An 18,249-nucleotide genomic window follows, 5' to 3' on the forward strand; every position below is an offset into this window, starting at 1 on the left:
ATACTGGACGGGGGCGGAGAATCTAAGACCTTTCAGGTGTTGTTGGACTAGCCCAGTGGTTCCCAATTGGTGGGACCCCACGGGGTTTGTGGCACCATTCACACAACAAAACCACCACATTTTCAAAGTAGGGGGTCCGCAGCTTGGCTTTTGAAAAACAGGGGTCCGTAGCTAATAGGGATCCACTGGACTAGACTGCCTATCCGCCTTAGCGATTGGCCGTGCTGACTGGGGGCGGGGCTGATGGGAGTTGGAGTTCGGCAACACCTGGAGGGATCCAGATTGAGCATAGGATGCCTGGCTTCCAGGTGAACGCACGCAGGATGGGGCTGCGCATTCAAATGACGGTGCTGAGAAGTAAAACCCCATTGAACTCGGCATAAAGCTACTTCGTTCTTAGTGGAGACGTGTGGAGTAGGAGGTTGTAAATAATACTAAGACAATACTAAATAATACTAAGATTGGAATGGTAAGCATACTTACTAACCACGAACGAGACTTACTTCTAAGTAAACGTGGTTATGGCTCTGAGTTTCGAATACAGGATGAGATCCAACCAGAGTCGGAAAAAATTAAGCTTCAATTTTTATTTTTATTTACTTTATTTCACAGTAGACCACTTCGAAATCCAGATAAATAGGCAAATTACACGTAGAACAAAAACAAGCTTGAAGTTGCAATCCTCGACACGATTCCCTGGGAGTAAGTCCCATTGAATTCGATGGCATTTCTATTGTGTGTACTGTATACATGTATGAGCATGCATCGAATTGCCCTGTGAATCTCTCCCAATTTTCAAAGTGCCTGGTTTTGGCTCGGTTGCGCCCGCCGCTCAATGGCACGGACTCCTTTTAGATTTAAAAGGAAGTGCTTCGTTTTGACCGTGGGATCAGGCAAGAGAGAATCGCTAGCCCCGCGCGACCTCTATTAAGGGGTCATTAAATTCTCGGTTGCAGGAAAGAAAGCAAATACGACCCACAAACTCAAGCCACTCTCTTTAATGACAAGACACTCAGTTGTATCGGGCTGTACAGCAAAAAAGGGGGGTGGGGGAGACCACGTACATCAAACCAAGCGGCTGGACAAAGAACAGACAGTGCATTTAATACTATCAAAATCAATCACTTGTTTTAGTGCATAACAACTAAATGGGGATCTGGAACGAAAACAGCGTCTGACTTCCTTCATTCTGGTGGGGCCTCGGCTACAGTGCGAAAGAGTCTTCACTCCACCCCACCCCCTTGCCCAACACGCGCACGCACACACACATATTCCCACGCAAGGTCTGAAGAAGAGCGTGTCCAAGTTAAAAACAGAACAACATAACCCCAGCTACACCGGAACAACCCAGCAAGAGAAATCTTGTTTCAAAACCTGAGCTCGCAGCCAACTTGAGCAACCCCTGAAGATCCTGACATCGAGCTTTTAAATTCTGTATAGGAGAAGGATTCTGGACGTGTTGAGAATAAAACGAAACAGACAAGAGAGCGCGAGTGGGAGTATGTCTGTTAGTAAACAAGACCCGCCCCCCCTGAAAACGCCAACTCCCCTTGGAAATTCATGATCTAGTTGGATCCAAAAAGAGAGCCCAGTGGATTCACGCCCGTCTCTTAAATTCGCTGTAAGGTTGCGATCTGCAGAGCAAGCTGCTCCCTGTAGTTTGAACCATAAAAAAGCCCAGCGCGCGCAATCCTGGCCTGGAGCAGAAGTTGGCTGGCGGGGCAGTGGGGGGCAGAAAATGTGTCCAGCAGTGTAGACAAGATCTTGGGCGAATGAGCGAGTGCTGGGAGGCGCCTTGGGAGCTTCTGTGCGCCCACCCCGAAAGAACCCCAAACCTGGGGTGGGGGGATGCGCTCCCTGGCGCCCCCGGATCCTTGAGCCCAGAGTGATCCCTGCTGACAGATCGCCTCTCTCCAGCAGGAGGTCCAGCCCGGCCGCTTTTAATGCCCGCTTTAGAGTCCGTCCAGGAAAAGTCTTCCCCCCCAAGCACTCAGCCCTCGCCGCAAGGAGGGAGGGAGCCTTGGGAGGCCTACCAGGCCCGGATGCCGTGCAACGTGGAGAGGGCGCTGTTCCCTTGCGGGATGGGCGTCTGCACGGGGTTCAAGTCCCCCACGCTGAAGTTCATGAAGTTGCCGCCGGGCGCCGCGGGCTGCACGCCTTGCACGCCCGGGTAGCTGCAGCTGTAGCTGGCGCTGCAGGCGGCGCCGCTGTAGTTGCTGTAGGCCGGGTAGGAGTTGTAGCTGTAGGGGTTGAGGCTGACGTTGTAGGGGGAGCTGTAGGGCGACGAGTCGCCCAGGCAAGGCTTGCCGTCCCGGACCAGGACGGGCACGGCGATCCTCCGCGGAGGAGGGATGCCCACCATCTCCAAGCTCTGGTCCTGCCTCTGCCGTTTGCATTTGTACCGCCGGTTCTGGAACCAGATCTTGACCTGCGTGGAGGTGAGCTTCAGCACGTTGGCCAAGTGGTCTCTCTCCGGGGCAGAGAGGTATTTCTGCTGCTTGAAGCGCCGCTCCAGCTCGTAGACTTGCGCCTGCGAGAAAAGCACGCGGGGTTTCCGCCGCTTCCTCTGCCGGGGTCGCTCCGGATCCTCGGCGTCCCGCTTCTCCTGCTCCAGGGATTTCTGGAGGGCGCACAGCTCTGCGGAGAATCAAGGAGAAAGAAGCCCAGAGGGGCAGTCAGAGCCTGGCGCTTGCTTGTCATATATTGGACATTTCCAAGTCACTAGTCCTCTGGATTTGGTTGAGATTCCTGCATAGCAGGGAGTGAAACTAGATGACCCTCGGGGTCCTTTCTCAACTTTACAATTCTATGATTCTATTATTTTGGTTGGACTGAGGATTTCAACCGGAACCTCCGATCCCTTTATAGTGATCCCTTACATTAAGTCTCAGTCATTTGATTGCCTGTATAGGTCCTTCCTTTGCATTCTCCAAAGAGCTCAGCCTCCACATTGATCTTCCACCCATTTCGACCTCCCAAGCAAAAACCCCGTGAAGCACAGCTGTCAACTTTTCCCTTTTCTTGCGAGGAATCCTATCGGAATAAGGGAATTTCCCTTAAAAAAAGGGAAGCGTTGACAGCTATGCCGTGAAGCAGGCGAGACTGACACAAGTGAGCAGGACCGAGTGGGGATCTCAGTGGAGCCCTCTTCTAACTTGGCCCTGCGCTCTAACCATTTTACGACGGTACCTCTGGGGTGGGAAAAAGTATTGGCTACCAGCCTCTTGCACAGAGAATCGGCCCTCTGAGTTGGATTGCGATCTGTGTTTGGGAGGTCAGGCTAAATACTGCGCTCCATAGAAATCAATAGGATTTGCTTCCAATTCCATTTCTAAAATGGATCCCACCCTCCAAAGCTAAGGTCTCAAAACACTTTTCACTGACGCTACTGCCCACCTGAATCCCGTCCCCGCCCCCAAGCTTTCGAAGCAAATGACTGAATCCTCTGGATGCTTACTCATTAGTAAGTTCAGCAGCGCTCTGTGCAATTTATTCCACCACCCAAAAAAATATTCAGAGCATTGCGCCCTGAAACTGCAGCCCTATATACACTAGGGAGTAAATCCCATTGAACCAACCCTTCTCCCCAAAGGCTCTGGGTGTTAAAATAACGTTCTGTGTCTCCATTCTGTAGCCTGATAACACATCCATTCACACCACAATATCGATTGCCATATTCAGAGGTGCTAAAGTCCCAGTTCTCTTTCTCTACAGATAGTTGCAGTATATAATTCTAAAACGAAATGCGGCCAGTTAAAATTAATGCAACAGATCAAGCCTACATTTGGGGGCTCAAATCCAGCTAAAATTAAACCCTGGGATACAAAAGTGCTGAACATTGGCTGAATTGTATCCGCTGAAAAGTTCACTCTTTTAGGTCAGCGGGAGTAGAAGTCGATCCTAAACAGATTTCACAAGTCACCCCACTCGTGTTTATTCAGAAGTCAACTCATCTTACTTGGAAATACTGCTGAACTCCAATGATTTGCTTCTGCAGAAATGGAACAAAGCCTCTGTTTTCGTTTGCCTTTTTTCCAAGCAGAGCTATATTCTTAGGTGCGCTTTGTTTCCTCCAAAGAAATTTAGACTTGAAGGCCTTAATCTGCGGACTAGGTGGTTGCTCCTGTTGTTTTTACATTTTTAAATTATTCAAATACAGCACTGCCCTTCATCTTAGTTCAATCTTAGTTCATCTTCATCTTAGTTCAATTTTAATATTCAGGGCACAAACTCAGCTCAAAGCGATGAAAATGATATCGGAATTATTTCTTTTTTGGAAATTTAAAGACTGGATGTAGGCATATGACTTAGGCACTCCCAAAAATTGTCCCACTGAAATCAGCGGGATCCCAGGATCGTGGAACTGCAGATAATGGGCAAAATCTGGCCACGTTTCAGTACGTTGAATTTTTACTTTTATTCATTTTTTGCACACTTTATTTGCAAACCTCTTTTTGAAATCAGTAGGGCGCTTCCAAGTAAACGTGCGGAAGACCTGGCAACAGGACTGCCAATTTAAAATGAACACGTTAAAAACTTAAATTTAATTATTTGTCCATAGGTTTTTGGGGTTTTTTACTCATTACAAATCTATAGGACTTAAAGGATGAATCCTAAACTATCTTTATTGAAAACAGCTTTATTGAAATCAACAGGGCTTGCTTCTGAGCACGTATATATATTATAAGATTTCGGAAATCCTAATTGTGGCTGAATCACGCCCAGCTGGGTAGACCTCAAGACCTCATTGCGTACACAATGTACCTTTGAAGTACATTCATTGCCTCAAAGAATTCTGGGCACTGTAGTTTGCCCCTCACGGAATACAATTCACAGCAGCCCTTAAACTCCATTGCCCAGAATTCTTTGAGGGAACAACGTGCTTCGAATGTGATTAAAGGTATGGTCCGTACGCAGCCACACTGTCGCTATTTGCGTGTGGGTGGGAATCAGCCGTAGACAGGTAAACTCAGGTTAAGCAACTGAAGTAAATTAGGAACTGCTGCGCAACAAATCGCTCCCCAAAAATAAAAGCATAATCGGAGTTTTTGCGGTAAGGAAATTGCCAGAAAATGTACTGGGAAGTTTGGGATAACAATTGTTCACACGAGGTTATATAGCAGCCCCTCAAACAAATCATAATAGGTTATCAAAAAGTAAAAGAAACCATAACCTCCCCCGCAAACTTTGTGCAGGACGAATGCTCAATAAATATGTCATCTAGAAGCGACCTCAGGTAGCGTCACATTTGCCTCCAGAGTGAAGAAACCACAGACACTGATGAGTCCCATTCAAGCTCTTTTCTCGAACAATTAATGTGGATTTTATCTGCACTTCAGTACTACACACACATTTACCTACACACAGAGAGACAGATAGAGAGAAAGACAATCTATCTATATCTATCTATCTATCTATCTATCTATCTATCTATCTATCTATCTATCTATCTATCATCTATCTATCTACAATTTATACAAGCCATTTCCAAGTCAGTGCTATTTATTTCTACCCATTTATTTAGGACTAATGTTAACTAGTTTAGGAACCCAAAATCCGAGCCGGAGATTCCCAGGAAATGAGCTGCTCAAAGTATGAACGCATCAAAGCTCAATCGGTCGGATGTTCTATCTGGGAAGATTCCTAAGGAAATGGAAATGAACTCGTGATTCCAAAAAAAGCAGGGACATCCTCCACTAGAGAGTTGATTAAAGTGCGATTCACACAGGGAGCTGATCCTTTCCGTCAATTTCCATACAATGAATTGGAAATCTTACAGAGCAATCCAATGCATGCTTACTTAGAACTAGTGAGCCTCAAGAGGTCCAGCGGAACTTGAGGCCAATTAAGTGTGCATAGGATGGCAACCTCATGGGGGGGGGGTAAAAACTCGTGACTTTCCAAAGGCAACTTTTGAAACGTTAATACTCCAAAGGCTTACTAAGAAATTATTACTGCAATTAATGTAAACATGACTTCCTAAAGGACCAGCGAAAAAGTGCATTCGATGGAATTTAACTCTTGTGCGTGTTAATCAAACTCCTGAGCAAAAGTTAAATTACTACTAGTAGTACTATTACTATAAATCCAATCGAGATGGTTGGAGTCTATTCCTTCTGGGAAGGGTCGTAATGTTGAATTGTGCTCTTCGATTTATCAAGGAATATTTTAAGAATCTCAGATTGTCTTACCAACGCCAGACACTTTTGGAGGAAGTTTCTCCCCCCCCCCCAGATGATCTTTATTGAAATTTTTAGTTACATACTGTACATAGACATACATTATATTCCTCTAAGGAGGAAGTTTCCTTAGAGTGAGTTTGCGGATTGCGCCTTTTGAAGAGTTCTGAGGCCTCTCAGCCTACATCAAAGGGACAGCTGAGCAACGGGTGTGCTGCTAATAATAATAATTTCGAACTATATAAATTTAAATGTAAATGCTAAATTTAAATACGAGCATGTTTAATACGGATTGTAGTTTTTATACATCTTATACATATTTTAAATTTTACAAAATGATTGTTGACAACAACAATAATGTAATGGATAGTAATCCTATTCTCAATGCTACCTCTCCGCTCATTTGTTACCGAAATTCGGCGCGCGAGAAAAGAGAGTTCGGACTCTTAGCTGGAGTCCAGCTGCAGAACATCGACTGCAACTTTCTGCACATCTGCCTTGGTGTAACTACCTCTGAAGTTACTTGAGTAGATGTGGATATGACCGGTCTACGAGCTAAGAACCAGGAAGTGCCCAGACTCATCCCTGCCATGACCCTAGGCAAGATATTTTCTTTCTTTCCTTATCTGCAGTGGACTAAAGGCTTGTGATCCTCACAAGAAGATAATGGTTGTCATACGCCTTGGACAATCACAAACGCTCTGTAAAAAGCTTATCCTCATCCTCGTAAATCATAACAAAAAATGGTTTATCAGGAGGAAGACATCTGCAGGAAAATGTACAGCAAATGTCCCTCTTAGACTAAAAGGAGTCAAGGGAGGGTCCGACTCCAGCAAAGGGATCTGCCCGCAAAGGGATCGCCAACTAGCAGTCAGCACAGCCGACTCTACCTGAATCCCTCTCCTTTAGGAGGCGCGAGGATGGAGAACCATCCCGCTCCTCCAGCAAATGACAAAGAGGGATGGTTCGTAAATAAGACGACGCACTGCTACTGCCGTTTCCAGCCGACAAGCTGCAAGCCTGTCGACATGAAGGCGACAATCCAGCTGGTTTCCTTCAGAAAAGACTCCCGGCGGCTGTGCATACGTGGAGCGGGACTGGCCGCGCATTCCCTGGGCCCTCGGAGACTTCCTTCCTTCCTTCCTCTGAGCCGTCGGTGGTTTTGCTTAACTCGAGTCGGCGGGAGATCCAGGAACCAAGCAGCCGCTTCCAGCTCCAGCTGCCTCGGAGCCCCCTAGCCCGGCCAGAGGTCTCCCCCTCGCCCCCAAATATTGCCCCCTTCCCAGCCTGCCCTGCTCAAGAGAGAGAGATGGCGCTTCGGCCGCCGCGGAAGGGACCCTCTCCGTGTCCCCGACGGGCCCTTGCTTTTACCTTTCTTGTTGTCCCCTTTGGGCGCCTTGGTCGAGTCCATTTCCACGTAGTTTTTGGCCGCGTAAAAGGGGCTGGGGAAAGCGGCGCCGTTGCTTTTGGCGAGGCCGACGGGGCTGTCCGCGATCGGGCCTTCGTCGGCTGGATACGCCTCCTGCTTGAAGGTGGCCAGCATGCACGACGAGGGCGAGCTCAGAGCCGAGAGCTCCATGGGCGCCAAGCCGCTGGGATGTTGCTCCAGGCTCAGGATATCCTTGACGGAGAAAGGCGTCGTGGTCACCGGGCTCGGGAACATCGCGGGCGCCGGCGTCTGTGCCCGAGCGCAGCGTCCTGCGAGCGCAGAGCAGGTGCCCCCGGCGTGCGCTGAGCCTGGTCTCCAAAGCGCGCACAGCAGGGCCGGCGCGGCCAGCCGCAGCTTGGACACTCGGGAGGCAGGGACGGAGGCGGAGCGAGGCGCAGGGAGACCTCTCCCATTGGCCGGCGCCGGGCCGCGTCCCGGGCCCACCTAATATAGTCACGGAGCGCCGAGCAGCGCCGCGGAAGGGACGCCGAGGCCCGGCCAGTGGCGCGCGCAAAAGCGCTCCGGGATGCCATCGATCATGGCGTCAGGTTGAATAAACAAGCCGCAAGGAGAGCGCCGTCGGGCGCGCAGGGTGACCTGAATGCCGTGTCAAGAGGAGGGCTGCGAGAGGAAGTGGGGGCGGCGGGGGGAGCGCCCTTCTTGGAAAGGTTTCCCTAAGAAAAAAACCCCCTTTTAAAAAAAACCTGGAATCAGCCCGACTGTGGGAAACTGGGAGGAGGGACGGGCACGTTCTTTAGTTTCCACTCCAAAGAAACCCAACGAAACCAAACAAAAACTGTCGTTTTAATTGTTCCACGAAGCTAGGCCTGTTCCTCTGGCTACGGCAAGGGGCGCCCTCCCCAAGATCAGCGCGCAGCAAGATCCAACCCACTAGCCAGGATCAAACGCGGCGCGCGCTTCGCGCACCACCAGGCCTGTGGATCCAGCGGGGAAAGCCTCGCGCTTGCAGTGCAATTTTACAGCACTATGAACTTAGCGGTGGCATCAATCTAAAGCAGTGGCCTTTACAGAACACACGAAAGACGGTTTACAGCGCTAACCTCCCTAACCACTCAGGATGCCGGAATGGCGGGTTGACCCGAGGCCCGGCAAGCTCTGGGTCTCCTCCACTGTCCTTCCTCCCTGCTTCTGGTGTCTGCCAGGCGATAGCTTCTGTGACAAGGGCAAGGATCGTATGGCCCTCCAGATGTAGCCGGCTACTACACATCCCCTCATCAGTCCTGCCCGTGGGTCCCGCTGGCTGGCTGGGGTGGGTGGGAGTTGGAGTCCGCCTTTCCCTCCACCTTTTTCTAAGCGCTATTATTGGCAATAACGACAAATGGAGAGCTGGGGGCGGGTGTTGGGTAGTAGAAGGCAAGGCTGCCGCGGAAGGGCCACCAAGAGCAGGGGAGACCCCAGCCCGGCCTCTCTCAGAAGCGAGGCCCGGAGCCAAAGCTCTTCCGAGGAGACGCGTGACCCCCCTGGTTCCCTCCAGGCTTCCAGGCTCTTTCTAGCTCGAGCCTGGGCTCTTCTAGTGGTGGGCGGTGAAATGCGGGTGACCGCAGCAGGCCCTTAAGAAGCACTTACATTGATGCATTGCTTAACAAATCCGAAGTGGCAAATAATCACTCTGGGGGATGACCCAGCTTGCAGAAGGGAGCAATAATGTGGGCTGCTCCAGAGAAAGGGAAAGAAAGTAAGCCTGAGGAAGGAAGGGGGAAAAGGAAGACAGGGAAAGTCTGGAGCCAGTTCTTTGGGAAACTCTTTCGAAGCGAAGAACATTAGGCAGGCACATCTTCCCCACGGCGAGCTTTTCTTTCGGAAAAGACCGATAAGAGCCTCACCATGGAGAAATCAGGACCCGAGAGCGGAAGAGAGGCGGCGGCTGGTGAGTTGCCCTGGGCCCTTCCACTGCCTACGGGCGGTTTTGGTAGATCTGTCCGGTTGGGTTCTGGAGAAGCCCCTTCCTCGAGGTTGAGAAATAAGGGACGGACCAGAGTGCTAAAAGACAGAAAAGCAATAGCGGGGATTTCAGGAGAGTGTGGAAGTCTTGGCAAGAGTGTGAAAGGCTTCCTCTGGGTTCTACTGTATTAACTCTTCCCCTCGAACCTACTGTTATCTTAAGAGGATTTAGTGTGGCTAATAAAAAATAAAAAATATATAATAATCACAACCAAAGAAGTATAAGCGCTCCTCCTGAGAAATAGTCACGTGACGTGTACGCATTCTCTCCCAGGACAACCCCCCCGCCTAACCCCTCCCCCCCTTTTCTTTAACTACGGTGCCTCTGTGGATCCTATTTAAGACACACCAATTAGGGAACAAGTCCCTTGAACTAAATTACCAGTTAAACTGTCTCTGTGTTAGGTAGGATCTAGCTAGCGGGGTGTGTGTCTTCCAGCAACAACTGTCACCCGCCATTAGGGCTCCTGGAGTCTCTGCAGAGACAGATGTTGCATCTTGAGGAGCGTGTCAGCAGCGCCCGCACCGGCGCGTGGAAGCGCATCTGCGTCTTGCTGTGCCGGATATTTCTTCCTTCCGTGCCCACGGTCCGATGCTCCCCCCCCCCTTCGACCTTGGTGCCCACAATCTAGTATCTCGTGTGTGTGCGCGCGCGCTCGTGCGGCAAGAGATCAGCAGAATGATTTCGAAATAATGAGATTGTTGCGGTTTTTCCATAGAGACTGCAAATCCATCTTATGCACTTACATGCCGTAGTGTGGAAAAAAATATTCCTAGTAAGGTTGTAAGTGGTACCTCGTGTTAAGTACTTAATTCGTTCCGGAGGTCTGTTCTTAACCTGAAACTGTTCTTAACCTGAAGCACCACTTTAGCTAATGGGGCCTCCTGCTGCTGCCACGCCGCCAGAGCCCGATTTTTGTTCTTATCCTGAAGCAAAGTTCTTAACCCGAGGTACTATTTCTGGGTTAGCGGAGTCTGTAACCTGAAGCGTATGTAACCCGAGGTACCACTGTATTCCAATGCACCTCCCTGTATTCCAATGCACTAAGCCCTGTGGGGTTTAGTGGGGTTTGCTTTGGAATGGGTTTAGGGTTGCATCCGTATTAGGAAGTGGATCTGATAAAGTGCACCCTACTTCCAAGTCAAGGAAGGGCCGTCGGTCGGTTGTGGGGCACCTGCCTTGCAAGCAGCCAGCCATAAATTCAATTCCCGGCATCTCCAGGTAGGGCTAGGAAAAAAGACTCATGTCTGAAACGGCGAGAAACTGCTGCCCGCTAATGTGCGCAACACTGAGCCGGATAATAGACTAAGGGTCTGAGTTAGGCGGCTTCCTGTGCCAACACTGTTTAGGATGTACCTTTCGGTTTGCTTGACAGAGCATGTTATCCGGATACAAAAGGCTATAAAGGGAAGATGATGGTCTCCGTGAGAGAAGGAATTACCCCCCATCAAAGCTCGGGGTGCAAGTGAAGGCACTGTCGAGTAGGTTCCTGCTTCCTTTCTTTCTGGACGTGTGTGTCCAGACGTACAGAAGCGTGCGCACGCTTCCTTTTCGTTCGGCTGCTACTGAGGGGATCTCGACAACAGCCCGATTCATGATAAGGCAAAACAGTCTTGCAAAAAAAGAGGTCTCTACCTCCCCAGGCAGCCTGCTCCAAAAGGGTCATAGTGTTTGGAGAGAGAAAAAACGAGGCAGTATAATACAAAGGAAAGTTCTCCCCAATTATAACAGACCAGTATTATGTGACAGCATTGCCCTATCCCTAGATAGGGCGGAGCGTGGCGCTGGGAATAAGGCCCCTCGTTTGTCACGTCACCCCCATCCTGTTGTCCCATAAAAGTCCATGTAGTTGCCAAACAGGTTAAGAAGCATCCCGTAGTGTTATTCGCCGCCCTGAGCTCCTTTGGGAGGAAAGGAGGGCTATATCTACGTTGGATACCTAACGGTTCACGAAAGCCTCCTTCCCTGAAAACGCCGCTCCTTGGTCCCAGTCCTGCCTCGCTGAGCAAAAGAGGGCAAGCCCACTCCGCTGTACCCGCCCTTCTTCTCTCCTCGATCGTATTTCTAAGTGGGCTACTACTTGGCTTCGGTGGGACCTGGCCACTCCGGCCCACATCCGACGCAGTTTTACGCCGCTAATAGCCATGCCTTGATCTGGGCCTAGCTGGAACAAGATGTGGTTTTCGGTTGCCTCGGCCGTTTCTCGAAGCAGGAGGTTTAGTTTCTAGTCCTCATGATGACTGAATTCAGCATGATTAGAGAGGGCATTTGTTGTATTGTTTTCAAAAAACAAAACAAAACAGCGCGCACAAGGCGTACTTGGGGACAAGGAGAAGAACAGCTAAATTTAATGGAGGAGCTTAAAGATCAACAATAATAATAATGGTTGTTTTTCGTGTCCTAATAGCACAGCGTGATTTTCTGGCGGGGTTCCTGCTATTTCAGATCCACGACCTCCTTGTACGACGAAATCGATTCTTCTTTCGGGAGCTTTACGGAGCTCATTCCCACCCATGGGCATACCCATGATTTATTGGGGGTTATCTGCGACGCAATTTGTCTGCTAGTTAAGTATTTTTATTTATTTACTTGATGGGGGAGGCAGCTGCACCCTCGTGGCTACGCCCATGTTCCCACCTTCTGGTGTGTGTTTTTTTCCCTGTTCCATTTCTAAACAGGCCGATTCCCTCCGGCTTATCTGCCCGAGGGGCGCTTGCCCTGGGCAGGCAGCGCCTGAACCTGGCGGCGCGCGGAGCTACAGGCGCTCTCAAACCGGACTACTCGCACTTATCTGCGATTAATTGCCACGTCTAGGGCTCCGGCTTAGCACGCGTCCCTGCCCGCCTCCACCGCGATCTCTGGCCCTCGGCCCTCCCTCCGCGCCCTGCTTAATGGTCGACCATTTGCAAGCCCTTCCTGGAGGGGAAAGCAGGACTCGCCCCCCGCCCGCCGATCGCGGTGGAAGAAGGTCGCCAAATCTTTCTCCTCCCTCGGCTTCTTCCAGAGTGTGGAATTCTCTTTATCTCGCAAGAAAATGGAAGCAGCAACATCCGAGTCAATTAAAATTCTTGCCCTGGGAGGGTTTTTGGGGGCTGGTGTATCGGATCCGAAGTAGCGATGACAGTTTAAGAGATTAGGGTGTATAGAGAGGCCCAAAATGTCTATTTAAATGTTGGAGGGATGGGGGGGGGGCTGCAGCAAGGCCACCACCTCCACACCCCACCCCACGTTGCAACTCTTCTCTTTCGTGTTCACTCTGTCCTGCAAAACTAAAGGGCGGGGGGGGATTAAAATGTCTCAGTTCACTTCGTTCTCGTGCGTTTGGTACAAATTAACAGCGTAGTCCATCGCGAAGGAAGCCAAGCTGAGTTCAATGGGAGTTACTCCTGGGAAGTTAGGGCAGACGATCCCAGCGTGAAAGTATTCTCTGGAGGGGATCGACCTTGCATCAACAAATTTATCTCTATCAAAACATTTCAGGCTATGTTCATGTTTCTTTGGGACAAAACATAAGAAGAGTAGATAAAACCAGGTTGTATTTTGAGTTGGGATGGCAATGTTCAATCCATTCGTTAAGCTAACTGATTTTAAAACTTTTAACTGAATTAACATTTAAAGAATAGCATCTATTTATTAAATTTCAGGCACTGCAGATGGCAGGCACAGTCTTGAAAGGGGTATTCTCCGCTCTCTCCCATAAGAAGAGCTGCATCAGGCCAAAGGCCCATCTAGTTCAGTATCTTGTTCTCTCAGTGGCTAACTAGATGCTTATTGTGGGAAGAAACTGACACCAAAAGCACTAAGTACAACACCACTCTCTCCCCACTTGTGCCTGCTTGCAACTGGTAGTCAGAATCACAGGCCGCCTCCATTGCTGGAGTTAGTACACAAGCATCGTGGCTAGTAGCCATCTGATAAGCTTTTTCTTAATGGATTTGTCTAATCCCAGTTCAAACAGGTTTGAAAGTGATTTACATAAGTAGTGTAAACCACAGATCACTGAAATCAATGACATTTAATTGAGCTCACCTTTGTCCACACTCACAAACACCAGGGGTTCCCACTAATGTGTTTAGGAATGAAGGTACTGGCTGAGGGAAATGGACCTAAAAAGGGAGAGATTGGACCCTCTCCTATTGGAGCTTGTTTCAAGCTGCAGCTATTCAAACTCCACATATGTTCTCTCTCAGTTAATGATATTCAGAGAAAAATCAGAGGCAAATGGCACAGGCACTGGCCTGTGTGTTTTGCATACTGGGCCCCAGATCGCCTGCCCCTGCCCTGAATTTAATCTCTCCCTTTCTCTCTCTCTCTCTCTCTATGTCTCTCTCTAACACACACACACACTGGTCTCCTACATTTTTGGGCCAGAGGCACATTTGGAAATCTAATAAACTTTTGTGGGTACCACAAAATATCCATTTACAGAAGGGCACTGCTCAGCACCCCTCCCCCTAAAACAGGCAAAAACACCTACACCCCAATGATTAAAATGCAAGCAGAAACAAGCAGCCCCTCAACAAACATCAAAAAAGTGTTTTTAAAAAATATATATTTGAGGTTTAAGGGAGCTTGGCGTGCACCAAGGGTGTGCCTGAGGGTGTCATGGTGCTCATAATGGGGACCCTAGACTTATAGGGGAGCTAACTGCCCCACAAGGTGCACTTCTGGTGAGACTCCTGTCACCTACCAGTTTCATTTGCTCAGAGGCAAATGTGTGGACAGCAGCCCCAAACATTGCCCCTGGTCAAACACTTCTTTTGTGGTTATGATAGACAGCCATTTGATGTATCATGCCATTTACCCCACTCTTCCTAATGTAATCCCTTCATTTCAATCCTCTGTATTATATGGATTTTAAGGCTATTTCCCATGACATATCTGGCATTTCTTGTGGGAGATGTAAACCGAGAGAAAAGGCTCTTTTGCTGCTGCTGAAAATCTCTTCATTGTCTTTTTATGTAACTCAAAAAGCAAGGACTTTTAAGATGGTATACTTGATACAACCCTTGCTGATTCTGTTCTGTTGGCTTTACTTGTTGTGATTGCGCTCAGGTAAGTTGCCTCTGCCTAAGGAGGAGACTCCACTATGACACCATATGTGATATTATTATTATTGTTAATAATAACTTATTTGGCATTCTAACCAGCAGAAAAGGTAATCTGCTTTGTTCTTACAACACTTATGTGAGGTAAATGAGCACAATCTATTCATAATAATGGGGCACCTCCCTGAATAAGGGTATTTCAAGTCCCTGATCACCATGTCATGGACTTGGGGTGCTCCATCTTAGATCCGAGAGTGTGACCAAATACAGACTGCATCAAGTCAGTTTTTCAGAACTCATTATTTTGTGACATTTTAGTCAGTGCTAATGAAGGTATTTTGCCTGGCCCTAATAAAAGCGTTGCATGACTGTGGATTTGGAGGTTTTTCATCACAGGGCAACATGACTTCCTTAGCTTTGTTTGCTAGTCAAAGTAGTAGCTGAAAAACAGGCAACTTTTCATTTCTGGAGAAGATCCTACATCCTATTACCGGCATTTCTCATTGCTAAGGAACAGCTTGAGCTAATTGGCAGGACAATCATATGCATGCCTACTCAAAACAGTAAGTCCCACTGAGTTCTATAGTAAATGTGTGTAGGATTGCTGCCTAAATTAAGGGATTGCTACTGCCAATAAGAACTCCCAAACACAAAATATTTAGCGTGGAAAATAAAAGCAACCTGGGTAGCTACCGTGCAATGGGGAGATTCCACGTTGCCGCAGAGCTGCTCATATAACCAGGATCTCCCAACAGAGAGATCTACTGTATTTGCATCCCAATCTTACGGGGATCAGTTGCTCGCCAGTAAAGGCCAGTTTCCAACGGCACTTGATCCCAACCATGCGTCCATGAGATTAGAGCCTCAGTCAGTGCCTAGGGATTCCTAACAGATCACGGGACTGCGCTCAACCAGCTATTATAGCGTGTTTAATGTGATCAGAGGACAAGAGGGCAATGAGCTAACAGCCTCAGGAGCAGTCTTGACCGTCAAACCAAAACAGATCAAACATAACATTAGCACGACAGATAGAGTCGAGGCCGGGGCACCCCAAATGCTTTGCGGGGTGGGGGGGGGCGCCCAACCCCAGCCCTGTTCCGCGGGGAGTCCCCCTTCCCCCGGAGCCGCGCGCCCATAAAGCGTTATTAATAGGCCGCGGGCGGCGGCTCCGGGAATCCCCGCTGGGTCTGCGGCCGAGGCGCCCGTGATTAATGGGCCGCGGAGGCGAGGCTGCTCCCTCCCTCGCCCGCCTCTCGCTTAATGCAGCCGGGAGCCAGAGAGGCGTTATCCGGCGCTTTATCTCCCGGCGGGGTCTCTCTGCTAATACTCCAAATGGGCGCTCTCGCCTCGCCCTGTTTACAGCCCCCTTCGGCGGACGCCCCCCTGATGAATGGACATTAGCACTTTTTCGCACTACTGTATCAACAAAAAGAGCTGCAGGGCCGCAATAATGGCGGGAAAAGCAAACACTCGCCCGGCCAGATTGGGCGCGTCTGCTCTGTGTCCGCCTGATGGATGAGCCGGGCCTGACAGGCCGAGGCTCGGGAGGCTGCGGGGCCCGGCAGCCTCCTGGCAGCGCAGCCCAAACACGCAGCCGAGGGAGGAAGACGCTAGGGCCCCCCCTAGAGCCCCCCTCCGAAACCCGGGAGAGAGGGGCCCACAGGGGTCGCTGGGGAAATGGGCAGCCGCTAGGCCTCAGGAGCCACGGGGCGACCCTGCGTTTATCGGAGGGGGCCGCATGCGGGGGTGTCACGAGGGCCTGTTGCCGCACACGCATCTGCTTCCGACACTTAGGTCCTAAAGGCTGCTATCCTTCCCCACGTGCAAGGTTGCCGGGCTGCTTAACAGAACTGCAAGGACTTGAGGATCTTCACTTTCCGCTCCTCCTAATTCAGTTTCCTTTTGCGATGCCAAAAGCAAGGTGGAGGAAGGACATGTGAAGCTCACTGTTGGGGTGCCATCACAAGGCCTTGGGGAGCCCAAGAGCAGAAAGCTGGTGTGTCCCAGGGGCTCTCCTGAAGAAATCTTCGGAGCATGGGGACAGGAGCAAAAGAAAGCAAAGGAAGTGGGATGGTTTCTAACTGGAAGGGAAAATGAAAGTAGGCCTGGAAAGAAATGGGCTTGTTCGTCTAGGCCTGCGTGAAAAAGAAGCAGGATAGCGTGCACAGCGTGTAGGTTGACCAAGATAGAGTGGGGTGGAATGTTTGTAGCACAAAATATTACATCTCTCTTTGGGAAAGATGCTAGAGACACAAACAGCGGAACTAGCTCTGTGTTTGCTTGTAAGAGGAGCTCATGAATATCACAGGTTCTTTAGATAAAAGGATACAGTGGTACCTCGGGTTACATATGCTTCAGGTTACATACGCTTCAGGTTACAGACTCCGCTAACCCAGAAATAGTGCTTCAGGTTAAGAACTTTGCTTCAGGATGAGAACAGAAATCGTGCTCCGGCGGCGCGGCAGCAGCAGGAGGCCCCATTAGCTAAAGTGGTGCTTCAGGTTAAGAATAGTTTCAGGTTAAGAATGGACCTCCAGAACGAATTAAGTACTTAACCTGATGTACCACTGTATATTCTGTTGCACATCCAAGACTGATGGATGGAGAAATGTGTCCAGTTATTATTTTTGCTACTAAGAAGGAAATCCTGTAAGCAATCTCTTGCATATTATTTACGATAAATCAATATTGTTAACGTGGAATAAAAAGTTGTTATAGAATAGAATCTACATTATGGCTCACATACATTTTATATCCAGTTATGGATTGGTTTGCAGTGCAGCAAGAAAAGAATTATAGCATCAACCAGTTGTAGGAATGGGGTATCTAGGAAATCAAGTCTATCTGATCCAGATAAAGGGTTGATAATACTACACAAACATACTTAATATTTTTATTCCCGGGAAGCAGTGAGGGGGAAATGACATCAGTTAGCTGAAACTCATTTTGTTTCCAAAATTTGCTCATTGATTGATATGTGCATGCATCTATAGGCTAGTGAAAAGCTGAAACCCAGCTGTTCTCCTGCCAAGATGAAAATTAATTCACAACCTACAGCTCAGATACCAAGTAAATGAATTAATTTCAGCTAAGTCACCTTTATAATTTAATGAAAGGGCAACATTCATTGACCAAACAGCATTTTTCAAACAAAAAAAATGCAAGTACTTGTACAAGCTGTCTAACTATGACAAGCACTATCTTAAAAGAGATATTCTGCCTTTTCTTTCACATAGGGGATAATGCCGCTTCTAAGATTATGGTTGCTAGGACACTCATACATTATCTGAAAACACAGTGTGCTGCTTCTTTCAGAAATTCTTCTTTCAGAAATATTGTTTTTACCCTCATACAAATGTAAACACTTTCATTATTAATTTGTAAGTTTCAGCTCAATTATCAACAAAGGTTGACAACTTCCCCAGTCTATTCTTAGGCATGTTTATTAAGACGCAAGTTCCACTGAGTTCAACAGAGCTTATGAAAGTGTCTGCACAGGGTTGCAATTTTAGTTACAGTACTTAAATTTTATTTCAAGCATATTCTCTTTAAAAAAACCCACCAGAAACCTTTAAAGTCACATCTTGTTTTCAGGCAATTTAATATTCTAGAGAAGGTTGTGGGGGTGGG

At 48.7% G+C, this 18,249-nt stretch overlaps 2 protein-coding genes across 5 annotated transcripts in view; one reads left to right on the forward strand and one right to left on the reverse strand.

Annotated features, from left to right (window-relative positions):
- Positions 1–983: 983 nt before the first annotated feature.
- NKX2-5 (NK2 homeobox 5) lies at positions 984–7,934 on the reverse strand. The gene is made up of 2 exons (XM_083483883.1): positions 7,551–7,934; positions 984–2,637 (listed from the first exon to the last, which is right to left on the reverse strand). The coding sequence occupies exons 1-2, from the start codon at positions 7,840–7,842 to the stop codon at positions 2,030–2,032; spliced, it is 900 nt and encodes a 299-aa protein (XP_083340009.1). The 5' UTR covers positions 7,843–7,934; the 3' UTR covers positions 984–2,029.
- A 1,134-nt stretch (positions 7,935–9,068) lies between these two features.
- The window catches only part of LOC310697348 (uncharacterized protein), a 330,617-nt gene continuing 321,436 nt past the window's right edge, over positions 9,069–18,249 (forward strand). For 3 of the 4 annotated variants that reach the window (XR_014521004.1, XR_014521005.1, XM_083483932.1), the window contains exon 1: positions 9,069–9,496. Coding sequence is in view for 1 of the 4 variants with exons in the window: in XM_083483932.1 (XP_083340058.1) it covers positions 9,454–9,496 (43 nt within the window). In the remaining 3 variants the exon portion in view is untranslated. The remainder of the gene's footprint in view (positions 9,497–18,249) is intronic. The other variant, XR_014521006.1, reaches the window with a different exon arrangement.

This window comes from Podarcis liolepis (genome assembly GCF_965112155.1).
Source record: "Podarcis liolepis genome assembly, chromosome: 2".
Lineage (NCBI taxonomy): Eukaryota > Metazoa > Chordata > Lepidosauria > Squamata > Lacertidae > Podarcis > Podarcis liolepis.